A 14,090-nucleotide genomic window follows, 5' to 3' on the forward strand; every position below is an offset into this window, starting at 1 on the left:
AAGGGGGAGGGGCTGAGAAGGGGGAGGGGCTGAAAAGGGGGAGGGGCTGAGAAGGGGGAGGGGCTGAGAAGGGGGAGGGGCTGAGGAGGGGGAGGGGCTGAGGAGGGGGAGGCACAGAGCGCTGACACAAATGTCTCCTCTGCAGGACAGATAAGGAGATGGAGGGCAGGACATCCAAATAGAACACGGTCCTGCTCAAACATCCCCTAACAATGCAACTTCCTGTCTTCCGCGACAGGATCTGCAAGAGCCCTGTGTATACGGGTGAACAGCTTGTGGCTCTGACAGGTCCGGACAGAACTGTCTGACAGATCCTGACAGATCCTGATAGACCTGTGAGCTTCTGATCCCGGATAACCTGCTGTGTTTACGTAGTGCGCTGTTCTGTCCAGTGTATGTTGCTTTGGATAAAAGCGTCTGCTAAGTGAATAGTCAGTCAGAAATTCAGACGTAAAGCTTGGATTTGACAGGATTGGTGTGGAGGGATACGTGATCTGACCTCTGTGGTTCGGTCAGTGGTTAAAGCATCTGACAGGACATCAATATGTCAAACGTTCAAATTCCCTCCTGTATGTCGACTTGGATAAAAGTGTCAAATAAATGACTTCATTATTTTCTGTCTCTTTGAATCTGGAACTGTTCATACGCGTATCGCTCACTGATACAGTGAGCTGCATACTGCATGACAGGGTGTATATCGCTCACTGGTACAGTGAGCTGCATACTGCATGACAGTGTATTTTGTCTAGAAAACATTTTGATATCCTTTGACTTCCCTACTCGTTGGATTTAATATCAGTTTAGTTGTTCTTGGGTGTTTTCAAGTCCCCTGTTCAACCCTCTGCTCTGCTGGGACTGAGGAGGGTGAGAGACTAACATACAGTATCTTTATATTGACATAAGTTACATATCCTTGTATTAAGTTTCGACATTCTTTTTAAATATATATATATATATATTTTCAAAACTTTTTTTTAACCCTTATGCCAAGTCATACGGGAAAAACCAAATGGTTAGAAATGCATTCCATCAAGTCTTTACGTTTTTATTATTTTTGTGAAAAAGATCTGTAACTTCAGACTGTTTGAAAAACAAACAAAAAAAAAAGGACAAAAACAAGAAGAGTAAAGTGAAAGTTGTGAGGTATGAAGGTCTGTGTTGTGGAACACGCACGTAGACAAGCCAGTTTGATGTCTGGAGGGTCTGGCTGCTTAAGACGCAGTATCACTCTCTGTCTCTCTCTCTCTGTCTCTCTGTCTGTCTCTCTCTCTCTCTCTCTCTCTCTCTGTCTCTCTCTCTCTGTCTCTCTCTCTCTGTCCCTCTCTCTGTCTCTCTCTCTCTGTCTCTCTCTCTCTGTCTCTCTCTCTCTGTCTCTCTCTCTCTGTCTCTCTCTCTCTGTCTCTCTCTCTCTGTCTCTCTCTGTCTCTCTCTCTCTGTCTCTCTCTCTGGCTACTTAGGATGCAGTATCAACTAAATAATAACGTAAAATGAATGCTGAAGAATACTTTGGATAAAATGCTGATCAACTGAATATTTAATGTAAGATTCACAGAGCCTTAAAGCAGCACAGCAAATAAATAATAGTGTGTGAGATTATGTTGATAGTTGATAGTTTCCCCCCCCCCCAAATCCTGTTTCTTCTTCTTCAACATCTTCCCCCAGAACCAGGAAATACCGTGCTTGCCCGGCCATTCTGATTGGCCACTGCATTCCTGTCCATCAAACAGTAAACAAGCTGGTGGCATTAGGCTCGTTACTGTAACCAGGCTTATATAGCACAACATCTAGACTCCCTTGTGATGAGCAGGATGGGGTGAGTTAGGTTTGAACTACTGTGCAGCACCACCTAGTAGCCACATCTGGTCCAAACCAAACCAGAATGTTGAGCCAAGTAAAATACAAAACATTCAATAAATTAATAAATCGTAGGAACAGAGACACTTGTCTCTCCTCCACAGGATATAGTTTGATCTGTAGGCTGTACAGTGGAGCTGTTAGCTCTGTCGTTAAATATCAATCCCTTATGTACACACATACCTGCAACAAAGTCCGTACCACCGTAAGTTCAAAGAAAAAGAAAAAAATAACAATGAAGAAAAAAAATTGTTTTTTAAATATAAAATGTGTACCTGCCTTCTGGCAATAAGACATAACAGCTTTCAGTAAAAAAAATAATTTAAAAAAAAAACGTATAATAATAAAATAAAACTAAAGCAGCCATGTCCGTTTCCAAGCCTTTTGTCCGGCCTTTGTAGTGATGCCTGTGTAAAACGCTTCATCAGTCCAGTCCATACGTCCCCCCCACAACCCCTCACCCTCTGGGCCCACATTCACACTCTCCGCAGGAGGAGTGATCGCGTGTTCGAAAACAGTTCCTCGAAAGGACGAAGAATCAAGAAGGACTGTGTCAGACAGTCCAAATGAGGTTCCCCAGCCTCCCTCGGTTCTCCTCCAGTTCTCCTCCGGTTCTCCAGGAGCCGTCAGTAGCTAGCCTGTGAGGGGAGGGGGGGGGGGGGTCTCCGCAGCGTTTTGGACGGCGGGGCCGGTGAGCTTCTGGCTCTGTGTCCGAGGCGATGATGAGGACGATGATGACGATGATGATGATGGAGGGGGTCTAGGAGTTGTTGGCCGCGTTCTCGTTGCTCGGGGAGCTGGAGGAGGAAGAGGAGGAAGGGGAGGAGGAGGAGGGCGAGAAGGTCATCCCTGACAGTCCTGGGGGGTCTGTGGCTGTGTTCTGTCCACTGAGACTTTTCCTGCAGACCGGGCAGGTGTCATGCTGAAGGGGACGGGGGGACGGGGACGACAGACACAGCAAGAACACAGTTTAGTATCAACAACACGGCTATCCGGTGAGATACCGGGGCGTCCCATTCTGTGTCAATTCTAAACAAGGTCAAAGGTCAAAGAGACAGATAGTCTTCTCAGAAGGGTGCTGGAGGGGGCAAGGCCTACCTGTTCCAGCCACGGTACTATACAGTCGTTGTGAAACAAGTGATTGCAGGGAAGTTGTCTGACGTTTTCCCCTACGCTGTAGTCCTCCTTGCATACTGAACATTCTAACCCCGAGCCTGCAGGAGGAAACAGACCAAAAGTTAGTCCTAGAGGCTCTGTGTGTGTGTGTGTGTGTGTGTGTGTTTGTGAGAGGACAGGGCGTGCATGTGTGAGAGAGAGACCACACGTGTGTGTGGGAGAGAGACCATGTGTGTGTGTTTGTGTGAGAGTGTGTGTAAGAGAGACAAAGGTAGACAGAGACAAACAGAGAGACAGAGTACTCACCCACATGGCTCTCTGTGATATTGATCGTAGGCAGACTCTTGATCCTCTCTCTGTCTGCCGGAGGTGGACCTGTGTTCTCAAACTGGTTCAATAACTTCAGGGGGGAGAAAAGTGGGGAGGAGAGAGAGAGGAGGGGAGAGAGAGGAGGGGAAGGAGAGAGGCAGATGAGAAAGAGAGGGAGGAAGTGAGGCAGGGAGAGAGATAAAAGGGGGTAGACAAGAGAAAGAGATCGAGAAAGGAGAGGAAGAGAGAAGGGGGGGGAAGAGAGAGAAACACCAGTTATTAACGAACTCCTGCAGAACAGCGTTTGGGGGTCAGTGCAGGTGACCTGACTCGCACGCCCCCCCCCCTCCCCGAGAGAGGATGATGTGATGATCAGCAACACATTCTGCTGTCTCATCCAAAGCAGCCTCAGAGGGCCACAGTACCTGAGTGATGATGGCGTCGAGGCCATCTACGCCCCAGGCATAGTCCATGGGGTTGGAGTGCAGCATGCCCCTGGAGAGAAAAGGAACAGGACAGAGACAACTCACTGTTTGTTCGGGAGAGAGAACGTTGGGCTAGATTACTTCATTGAAATAGAAGATCTCCCAGTTACTCACCATGGACCCATCCCCATGTTGGGCATGGCTGTGGGCGCTATGATGCCGTTGACTAGCTGCTGGATGATCCTGCAGGGGCAGAAAACACCAGAGTCACTTCCTGTTGTCACACCTCCCCTGAGGGAACCGTGCCACAGCACGGGAGAGGTGTCACTTCCTGTGTGTCGTCAGCCAATGAAAAGCCTCACCCCTCTAGAGTGGGCACGCCCTCTTGCCGCGGCCCCTGTCGCCGGGGGATGTGACGTCCTCGCGGTTGCCGGGCGCTGTACCGTTGCCGCGACGCCATCTCCCGTTCCCGACGGTTCTCCGCCTCGCGGTTGTCCTCGGGGGGGAGACCCGTCCGCAGGTCGAAGTTCTCGTCGAAGATCCCCAGGGCAAACTGCCCGTAGCCGGGCGGAAACGTGAAAAGGTGTTGGTGATCCATATTCTGGGATGAAGCGTAAAGAGGAACTTGTCTTGGGCGGTGGGGGGGAGGGAGGAAACACTAGGCCTACTTTGTTTGTACCCCTAAATCCAGACAGACCACATCCTGATTCACACTGACTTTACCCAAACGGTTGTTTCGATTAAAGAGACGATTTGGAATTCGGAATGTCAGCGATGTTCTAATACTGACGTTTTCAAGATTCCACGTATGGAAAAACTTTACAGGGAGATTTGACAACAAGGCAGATGTTCTACAACTAGCGTCTGCAGTCACAGATAACCTAGCGACGGGCGCTAATAAAGAAGAAGCGTTTACCTCGAAGGACGGACGGTTCTGATCGCTGGACGAGGCGCTGGCTCTGGACCCATTTTCAGAGCTGGACACAAGCAAACCAGAACAGAAGCGGTCACACACATACAACAGTCAAAACAAACCAGTCCAGCTACAGGATGTTTTTAGTCAATACTGAAACCTGAATCAAAAGTTATATAAGTGACACGCAGTCATGAGTTTCAGTTTCACCAAGCATGCCACCAGCTTTGAGGCAGTGTAAATAGAGCCTCAATACTGCCACATACCCCTCAACAGGCTGAACTTTTGACCTTTACAGATTCCACTATACCTTCTCTCATCTGGAAGCTCCTCAATGAAGCCGGATTCACACCTGGGACAGGTGTAGTCCTGCAGGGAACACACAGGTTCATCTCAGAATCATGAAAAGGTCTTCACACAGTTCCAATAACATCTAAATAACAGCCAAGTTCAGAGTTTTGCCTTAATCCTGAAATACATTCATTTACATGAACTGTGAAGCTCTGAAGAATGCAGCCTGAATCAAGATGAGTTAGCGCTCAGCTTATGTTTTTGTTATCCAGAATCAAGCCACTAATACCGAGTCCTGTTTTGGTCTCCGGTGATGTCAACACACTCTCCGTTCCGTTGCTCTGATCGGTCGTATAAAAGAAAAGTGTGGCATGTTTTAGGAAAATCTTGATTGTTCTGGTTGACTATGTATCGCCACGGTCACAGCTAGATGAATTAAATCAATCTCTCAACGCGACATGCGCTGACCAAACTACTGTAGCTACAATAGTAACTCGTAAGCTCGCCAACAATAGCTTGAAACAGCGCCATTGATTGAGAGAACTCAGGAGGTGGCTCTTTTGAGCTGTCACATAGGTAGCTAGCCGTTTGAAAGCTACTGTACTATTCACGAAGATTCCTGTGTTGGTGCCCAAACAACAAGTTGTTGAGGCATGATTTTGTTAAGTATATCATTACAAGGAAAATCGATGCCCGATATTTTAGTGAGAAAGGTTTGATTGGGAAGTGAATCACAAAGTATGCCAGTTCTCAGGTCAATGATTCCTTTACAATCCCAGTTACAACTGACCAATCATCTAAACACGAGAGACACAGACTTGTCATGTTCTCGACGGTGGAAACGACAGTGAGAAACCTGGTACTGGTGACTGAACAGCCAGCCAGAGGCAGGTAGGGCGGCTTGACATGCCGTTACAGTGATCAACTACCTACGCGACTGTCAAATCAATTAAAAACATAGCTAGTGCTATTATCAACCAGGTCTCAACTGCCTATTTGTCAACGTTCGATGTACCAGCAGCTGGTTAGCATTGTTGATCTAGCTGCTGCTGAGCTAACTAACGTTGGCTAGCTGGTAATGATGACGAAAGCTAGTCAGTTCCACCGGACGAACGATGTCAAGCAAGAGCGCTGCACATTTAATATAAAGGCAATATCCTCGTCAATGCTTACCGGGAGTCGCGGACTAATCTCTGCTGAACATCTGTGACAGAAAAACCGACAGGGCCGTGGAGTAGCTTCAGCCATCTTCTGGTTCACTGCGAAACAACCGAGAGATAAAACGTGTACGGAAAGCTGCCAGGGACACAGCGTCCTCCGCTGTCACGGCCGGAAGCGGAAACACACTACTACTACTTTTGGTCATCAGCGGAGTCGAAGCTAGCTAGCTTTTTTAAGAAGAGTCATTTGAACAATTGCTCTACTAGTATTATTTGTTGGCCACAACAATGGAGTCTAGCGACACAGGTAAATAACTAAAATGTCCAACAATACAATCCATCATTAATATAATCAAATGTTTTTTAATGAGTGGGACATTCGCTATCTAGAAACGTTAAGGAGAGAATCTCAAGTGCAAGCTAACTAGCGCTTCCCATCGCCTAGTGTTGCTAGGCTAGCGACCAAGCCCAGAGAATATACAGTATTGTTGTTTGTGATGGCTACTGCTGTTAAACGGATTTCTAACTTATTGAGTATTTTCATAGTCAACATTTAATAACGGGTTTTGGTGTGCTGTGTCCTATGGCAAGATTAGTTGTATTAGTCTTAGTAGTACTTGTATCTTAATGTAAAACGTTATCGAACCACCATTGCTAAAATCAGTAACCAACAGCCAGACTCATGATGATGGATGGTGTTTCAGTCGCACACGTCCTTATAATACGAAAGCAGTAGTTGTCAGTGAACAAGCCGCATCTTCGAGCTGCGGTATTTGACTACGCTGTAATGTGTCTCGTGGTCGGTATCTTTCCTCTCCAACAGGGCGGCCGGGCTGGAAGTCTCGTCCTCCACCTCCGAAGTGCAAGATGACGAGCGTTAACATCATCCGTCAGGAAGAGCTGATAGCTCAGAAGAAGAGGGAGATTGAAGCAAAGATGGCAGAACAGGCGAAAAAGAGCCTTCAGACACCAGCCAAGCCTATACCACTGAGGTATGAGTCATAAAATAATAATAATAGTTATTTGTAATGCACCTTTCTTGAACTGAAAGCACTACAATATAGTAAAAAAAAATACTATCATAATACATATTATGTAACATGTCACACCGTATGACGTGGTTCATCCCATCTCATAGAAGCTACCACATATCTGGTTTCCTCCTGTCTCCTCTCCTGTCTCCTCTCCTGTCTCCACTACCGTCTCCTCTCCTGTGTCCTCTCCCGTCTCCTCTCTCGTCTCCTCCTAGTTCCCCCAGCCCCCAGGAGGGACCCTCCTCCAACAAGTTTGTGAACGACGGAAGCTTCCTTCAGCAGTTCATGAAGATGCATAAGAACAAACCCAGCTCTGGTTCCAGTAAGTCCCTTTTGCCCTCCGTCCAACGGCGCCACACAGCTGTCTGTCCCTGACACGGACAGCTGCCTGTAGAGGGATTCCTGGGAGGTTTTCCTTGTCTTCCTTGAGGGTTTAGCTTGGCTACAGGTGCCGGTCTGTGCACATCTGTGAAGCACATCTGTGGCATTGCGTGTAAAAATGCCAAGTAAGATTTAATCGCTGCATGGCCTCAACACACAGGGAGAGAGGGAGAGTCGTAGAGGAACAGTGCTGCCAATCGGAACGGGGGGCAATTGTGATGAAAATGCCCGTTCACATGACAACAATGAAGCCTGTTCTTCCCCCCCACCCCCCTCCCAGGTCCCGACAGCGACTCCAAGCCCGGCGCGTCCCCCGGCGTGTCTCCCCTGCACAAGAGGAGCATCCTGGTGGGCAAGCGGCCCGGCCTGGGCATCAGCAGCATGCTCAGCCAGTACAAGAACTACTCCCAGTCCAAGAAGAGCTCCGTGGTCTCCAGCCGGCCCACGGTGTTCTGCTCCCCGGACGGAGAAGACGAGGAGGAGGAGGTGGACGACTCCAGCTTCCTGGAAGTGAAGGGTAAGTCGTGGTCCGTGCTAACCAGGCTAGGGGCGGCCGCGACATGAGCCACAGCCAGCTGGTTGTCAGGCTGTCGTCGCTATGAGGAGATGACATCTTTTTTTCATTGATTATTTAGATGAATTTGGTTATGGATCACATCCAACCACTGTCTTTCTCCTTGCTCCTGTCAGCCGTACTACCACTGCTGCGGTCTGAGAGCAGGGTAGGCATCAGACTTGGGGCAAAACACAGTTCGAGATCTCCATCAGACGCTCGAGTTTGCTCATGGTTAAGGGCTCATGGTTTACATCGTGCCAGACATGAGCAACCGAGCACAGATTGGATCATCATTTGGCCCAGGTCTGGTGGACACGGCGTGACTGCAAAGTGTTCTTCCTTCACTGCTCGTTCTCTCATAGGTGCGCGTAGAGTAATTGTACTCATAGCCTGCTTAAAGTTTCTCCCCAGAGGACCCAGACACACGACTCATCCTGAACAAGATGGCTGCCTTTGTGGCCGAGGGTGGGTCCGAGCTGGAGAGGAAGGCCATGGAAGACTACAAGGACAACCCTGTTTTCTCGTAAGTCGCGCGGCCACGGTGATGAGCTGTATTGGCAGTAGGAGGATGAACACAGTTTGGTGCCTCTCTTGCCTGGGTCTGTAACACAGCCTGTCCTTCTCAACGCCCTCGCAGGTTTCTGTATGACAAGAACAGCAGAGATTATCTGTACTACAGGAAGAGAGTGGCCGAGCTAAGAAAGGCTAACCCGCGACCTCAGACGACCCCGCAGGCTAATGGTAAGATTACCCATCAGCCCTCTGACTTTCCTTTTCCCTCTCTTTCTCTCTCTGTCTCTCTCTCTGTCTCTGTGTTTCTCTTCCTCTCTTTGGACTTAAAGATCAGTGTTCATTTTTTCTGTCATACAACACAGCCATGTTTACCAGACAACACGCATCACTTGAGTCGGTCATGCACCAGCTCTCACATTCATGTCGTGCACGTCACATTGAAAACAGGAGGCCGGTACCTTCCTCGAGGCGTTTGGCCCCATGTGCTCACAAGCTGCTAGGAAAACTCTTAAACTCTTAACACTAAAGTTCAGACATCCATACCCCTACCCCCAACCACCTCCCCCTCCCCTACCCCCAACCACCTGTCCCCCCTCCAAACCCCCTCCAACCCCCCCCCCCCCCTCCAACCCCCCCCCCTCCCCCTCCAACCCCCCTCCCCCGTCTCCTCCTCTTCTTATCCTCTGCTAACTAGATGGCTGGTGGGAGGGCCAGTTGAGTACGGTACAGTAGTAGGGTGTGAGTTGAGCCCCAGTACTGATAGGCTGCTTAAAGTCTCCCCCCCAGAGGACACGCAGGAGGTGGCTGAGAAGCTGGCCAGGTTTGTGGCCGACAACGGCCCGGAGGTGGAGGCCATCGCTGCCCAGCACAACCGGGACAACCCCGCCTTCAGGTCAGTCTGAGCTGTTGCCGCGGCAATACGGCTTTTTTTTCTTTTCTAAACTAACTGTTTACCTTTTTGTGTAGTGGAGATGTGATTTTAATGTATTTTTATGTCAATGTATTTGGACTATGTCCTTTTTATTTATTTGTTGTGTCCGTGGTGTTAATCCCCCCCCCCTCTCCCCCCCTCTCAGTTTTTTGTATGAACATCAAAGCCCAGCCCACCGCTTCTACAAAGAAAGAATCGAGGCGTACCGCCGAGCCAAGCTCTGCCAGACCCCCCCCTCCCCCTCAGCCGAGCCGGGAGGGGGCAAACGCCACAGCGCCCCCCCGCTCCCCGGGGCCGCCCCGCTCCCCGGGGCCCCCCAGCCCCCCCACCTGGAGCCCCAGGGCCCAGCGGTCAAGAGGAAGAGGAAGAGTCGCTGGGGGTCGGAGGATGACAAGGTGGAGCTGCCCCTGCCGCCCATCATCATCCCTCCAGAGGAGTACCTGGACACCAGCAAGGCCTCGCTCTCTGGTACTCACACACACACACACACACACATACATGCACTCACACTCATACAACATACATTACATTTACCATTTTGCACGGCCGGGAATAGAACCAGTGACCTTCTGATTACAAGCCCGATTCCCTAACCGCTCAGCCATCTGACTCCGTACATACAAACACACGCACATGCATACACACTCACTCTCACACACACGTTTTTCCATGCACTCACGCAAAAGTTGTATAGTTTCAAATGAGTGTGTTTGTGTGTGTGCGTGTGCGTGTGTGTGTTTGTGTGCGTGTGCGTGTGCGTGTGTGTGTGTGTGTGTGTGTTCAGTGGCTGAGCTGCAGGGTCTGGGCTATGCGAAGGGCAAGCCGGTGGGGTTGGTGGGCGTGAGTGAGCTCTCTGACGACCAGAAGAAACAGCTGAAGGAACAGCAAGAGGTACGAACAGCACACACTGAGCCATCCACGTTTCACTGTGTTTCTGTGTGTGTGTGTGTGTCTCTGTGTGTGTGTGTGTGTGTGTCTCTGTGTGTGTGTGTCTCTGTGTGTGTGTGTGTGTGTCTCTGTGTGTGTGTGTGTCTCTGTGTGTGTGTGTGTGTGTGTGTGTGTGTGTGTGTGTGTGTGTGTGTGTCACTGTGTGTGTGTGTGTGTGTCTCTGTGTGTGTCAGCGTGTCTCTGTGTGTGTGTGTCTCTGTGTGTGTGTGTCTCTGTGTGTGTCAGCGTGTCTCTGTGTGTGTGCGTGTGTCTCTGTGTGTGTGTGTGTGTGTCTCTGTGTGTGTGTGTGTCTCTGTGTGTGTGTGTGTGTCTCTGTGTGTGTGTGTGTGTGTGTGTGTGTGTGTGTCTGTGTGTGTCAGCATGTCTCTGTGTGTGTCAGCATCTGGGGGGTAGACTACAGGTATTCTACATGCCTCAGCATAGACTGGTGTTTGAATAGTTTAATGTTGACCTAATGTCAACTGTCTAGAATTCACAGAATCCATCCTCAACCTTCTCGCTGAAGTATTTGTCCAGAACTTGTTTGTGTGTTTTTGTGCACGTGTGTTTGTGTGTCTTTTTCTGGTTTTGTCTGTCTGTCTATGTGCCACTCCACGTGCGCCCAGATGCAAGAGATGTTCGACATGATCATGAAGCATAAGCGCGCCATGGCGGAGATGCAGGTGATGTGGGAGAAGGCCTTGAGGGACCACCAGCACGAGTACGACAGCGACGAGGAGGTGGACCAGGAGGCAGGGACCTGGGAGCACCGCCTCCGCCACATGGAGATGGAGAAAACCCGGGGTGAGACGCCCACACACAGATCAACCCCATGTGACGGGTCTGTCAGAGCCGTAGTCACGCTCCGTCTGACACGGTAGTTCGCCACTCATGAGATAGGAACGCTCGGCCTCCGACTTGCCAAGCGCGACCGCTACCAACTACGTCAAAGAAAAGCTAGCTTTTCTTTGACGCGTGTGGCGTCTTACATACCTGAGGAGTGACTTTCAATCTGTAATCCCAGTGTTACAGCACAGGGTAGCTGTGATGTGTAGTCTGAAACAATTGATGGAGATTTTCCTGTGTGAAAGGATTTATTAATTCCAGATCTGAGTCACGTCTACTGCGATTTCTCAATCTTCAGTCAAACTCTGTACCACTGAGCTATGCCCCTCCCCTATCTATACTGCCTGTTGTGTTGTTACCAGCCACTGGTCTCTGCTTTGCCTGCAGAGTGGGCGGAGTCTCTCACGGACATGGGCAAGGGGAAGCACTTCATCGGAGACTTCTTGCCCCCTGAGGAACTGGAGAAGTTCATGGAGACCTTCAAGGCCCTGAAGGTCAGTGTGAGGGGCCCAGTCTCAATACTGCAGACGTGCATCCTTCCTCTACACCTTACTGTCCCTTGATTGGTTGATTGGTGGATTCATTGCCTGACTCTGTCTCTCAGGAGGGCCGTAACCCTGACTACTCAGAGTACAAAGAGTTCAAGTTGACGGTGGAGAACCTGGGCTTCCAGATGCTCATGAAGATGGGCTGGAAGGATGGGGAAGGTCTGGGCTCTGACGGACAGGGCATCAAAGCTCCTGTCCACAGGTGGGCTCTCCACACACACACCAAGTCTACACACACACACACACACACCAAGTCTACACATACACACACACCAAGTCTACACACACACACACACACCAAATCTACACACACACACACACACACACCAAGTCTACACACACACACACACCAAGTCTACACACACACACACACACACCAAATCTACACACACAGACCAAGTCTACACACACACACACACACACAGACCAAGTCTACACACACACACACACACACACCAAGTCTCCACACACACAACAGCAGTCTCCACATACGATCCTCAGATAAGCACATGTCCACATTCAACCTCAGTCTGCGCGTATTAGCGAAGCCTGTGTCCGTAAACAAACGTACTACGGCACACTCTCTTCACAGCGCCCGGATCTCAGACATGCACAGACATTCTGGCACACACACTCACACATCGGTGTCTTCTGTGTTTGCTGTGCCTCAGGGGAACCACAGCGGTGGACGGAGCAGGCTTCGGGGTGGAGAGACCGGCTGTGCTCACAGGTCACGATGACGAATTTGACGCCTTCAGGAAGAGGATGATGCTTGCCTATCGTTTCAGGCCCAACCCACTGGTAAACATCACTTCCTGTTTCCACCCTGCCTAATGCCATCAGAAGATGCATGTGCTGTAGTAATAACACTAGACTGGTAAACATCACTTCCTGTTTCCACCCTGCCTAATGCCATCGGTAGATGCATGTGCTGTAGTAATAACACTAGACTGGTAAACATCACTTCCTGTTTCCACCCTGCCTAATGCCATCGGTAGATGCATGTGCTGTAGTAATAACACCTGTTTTTCATTTAGTGATGATTTTATTTATTGCTCAACGTGATATAATTATAACGCTCACGTGACTATGAACAACGTTCACATCGCCGGAGCTGTTGGAACGAGTTTTATTTTGACCACATTTGTTTTCTCAGAATAACCCAAGAAGACCTTACTACTAAGGGAGTGGCTCGTTCCTGGTCCTCTCACTTGTCAACACTTCCCAGCAGCCCCTTGTTAAGGCCACTGCTGCTTCCTGTGTTGTGAAAACAGACAGCGTCCACAGGAATATTGTGGAGGTCACAGGCACAGGAGTGAAAATGCACATCATAGGCCTAAAGACTAGATTTGTCCTTTAATCTAATCAGATGTTGTGTGGATTGGGAAGCAATCCAACAGTTATCTGAACAGTCATCCGAGGTAGAGTGGTCATGCACTGTTCTGATCGCCTCGTTCACTGCAACTGAAAAGCACAGAACAATCTGTGGAAGTTCTTTACTGCATCGTGACTTCCATCTTTATTTGTGAGTTGGATTTTTAATGTTTTCTCCACCGATATACCAACGTATTCCTAACCAAAATACACTTGTTGTCGATGCTAATTTGTGAAGGATCTGTATTTTAATTTTCTCACGCTTTAAGTGGTTCTGTTTTTGGTTGATAGTTATTATACAGTTAACTTTGCTTACTTTTGTGTTTCACATCCCAAAATTCAAGCAATGAATGTAACATGCTTATCTGTGAACAATAAAAACAACCAATGTCTTAATTATGTAGTTTAGAGAGTTTAATTGATATGCATGTGTTCACTAGTGGAGAAATGTATTTTTACATTTGATCACAACTGGGGGGGAAAAACGGTATGAATCAATTGTTCCAGTGCAAATATTTGATTGAATGGATTTATGAAGGTATGAGGGATTGCTGTAATGTATTGCGTTGACAATCCAATGCTTATTATAGTTTGGTCAGGGTTGCAAAGTTCACAACCTCTGAGGGTTGCTTAAAAAACATGCCAATCAATTCACCCCTCTCGCTCGCTCTAGCTCTCTCTAGTTCTGCCTCTCTCTCTGGTTATGTCTCTCGCTCGCTCCAGCTCTCTCTCTAGTTCTGCCTCTCTCTGGTTATGTCGCTCGCTCCAGCTCTCTCTCTAGTTCTGCCTCTCTGGTTATGTCTCTCGCTCGCTCCAGCTCTCTCTCTAGTTCTAGCCTCTTGAAGAGTAACAGATCTGTCAAGTAAGGCCTTTAGTTTGCCATAGGGTTTTACACCAGCTAAATATAACCCT

General features: G+C 48.9%; 2 protein-coding genes across 2 annotated transcripts; one reads left to right on the forward strand and one right to left on the reverse strand.

Moving 5' to 3' along the window:
* Nucleotides 1-1,031: 1,031 nt before the first annotated feature.
* On the reverse strand, nt 1,032-6,330 carry rnf126 (ring finger protein 126). Its single transcript, XM_084706550.1, has 9 exons — nt 6,082-6,330; nt 4,928-4,986; nt 4,621-4,681; nt 4,067-4,305; nt 3,879-3,947; nt 3,705-3,774; nt 3,277-3,370; nt 2,953-3,068; nt 1,032-2,776 (listed from the first exon to the last, which is right to left on the reverse strand). Exons 1-9 carry the CDS (start codon nt 6,154-6,156, stop codon nt 2,615-2,617), a joined length of 945 nt encoding a protein of 314 aa, XP_084562676.1. The 5' UTR covers nt 6,157-6,330; the 3' UTR covers nt 1,032-2,614.
* sugp1 (SURP and G patch domain containing 1) lies at nt 6,219-13,574 on the forward strand. The gene is made up of 14 exons (XM_084706551.1): nt 6,219-6,375; nt 6,892-7,060; nt 7,318-7,424; nt 7,764-8,004; nt 8,440-8,562; nt 8,677-8,780; nt 9,327-9,444; nt 9,629-9,951; nt 10,268-10,374; nt 11,037-11,214; nt 11,644-11,750; nt 11,861-12,006; nt 12,476-12,605; nt 12,961-13,574. Exons 1-14 carry the CDS (start codon nt 6,357-6,359, stop codon nt 12,985-12,987), a joined length of 1,899 nt encoding a protein of 632 aa, XP_084562677.1. The 5' UTR covers nt 6,219-6,356; the 3' UTR covers nt 12,988-13,574.
* Nucleotides 13,575-14,090: the final 516 nt, after the last annotated feature.

The sequence above is a fragment of the Hypomesus nipponensis genome, chromosome 10 (genome assembly GCF_054491055.1).
Source record: "Hypomesus nipponensis isolate SF chromosome 10, ASM5449105v1, whole genome shotgun sequence".
Classification (NCBI taxonomy): domain Eukaryota; kingdom Metazoa; phylum Chordata; class Actinopteri; order Osmeriformes; family Osmeridae; genus Hypomesus; species Hypomesus nipponensis.

Coding starts and splice junctions, on each gene's coding strand:
- rnf126 (XM_084706550.1), bottom strand. CDS start 6,156: ATGGCTGAAGCTACTCCACGGCCCTGTCGGTTTTTCTGTCACAGATGT. Junction 3,775..3,878: donor AACATGGGGATGGGTCCATG/GTGAGTAACTGG, acceptor TTTTCTCTCCAG/GGGCATGCTGCACTCCAACC. Junction 2,777..2,952: donor TAGTACCGTGGCTGGAACAG/GTAGGCCTTGCC, acceptor CGTCCCCTTCAG/CATGACACCTGCCCGGTCTG.
- sugp1 (XM_084706551.1), top strand. Junction 7,061..7,317: donor GCCAAGCCTATACCACTGAG/GTATGAGTCATA, acceptor GTCTCCTCCTAG/TTCCCCCAGCCCCCAGGAGG. Junction 9,445..9,628: donor CGGGACAACCCCGCCTTCAG/GTCAGTCTGAGC, acceptor CCCCCCTCTCAG/TTTTTTGTATGAACATCAAA.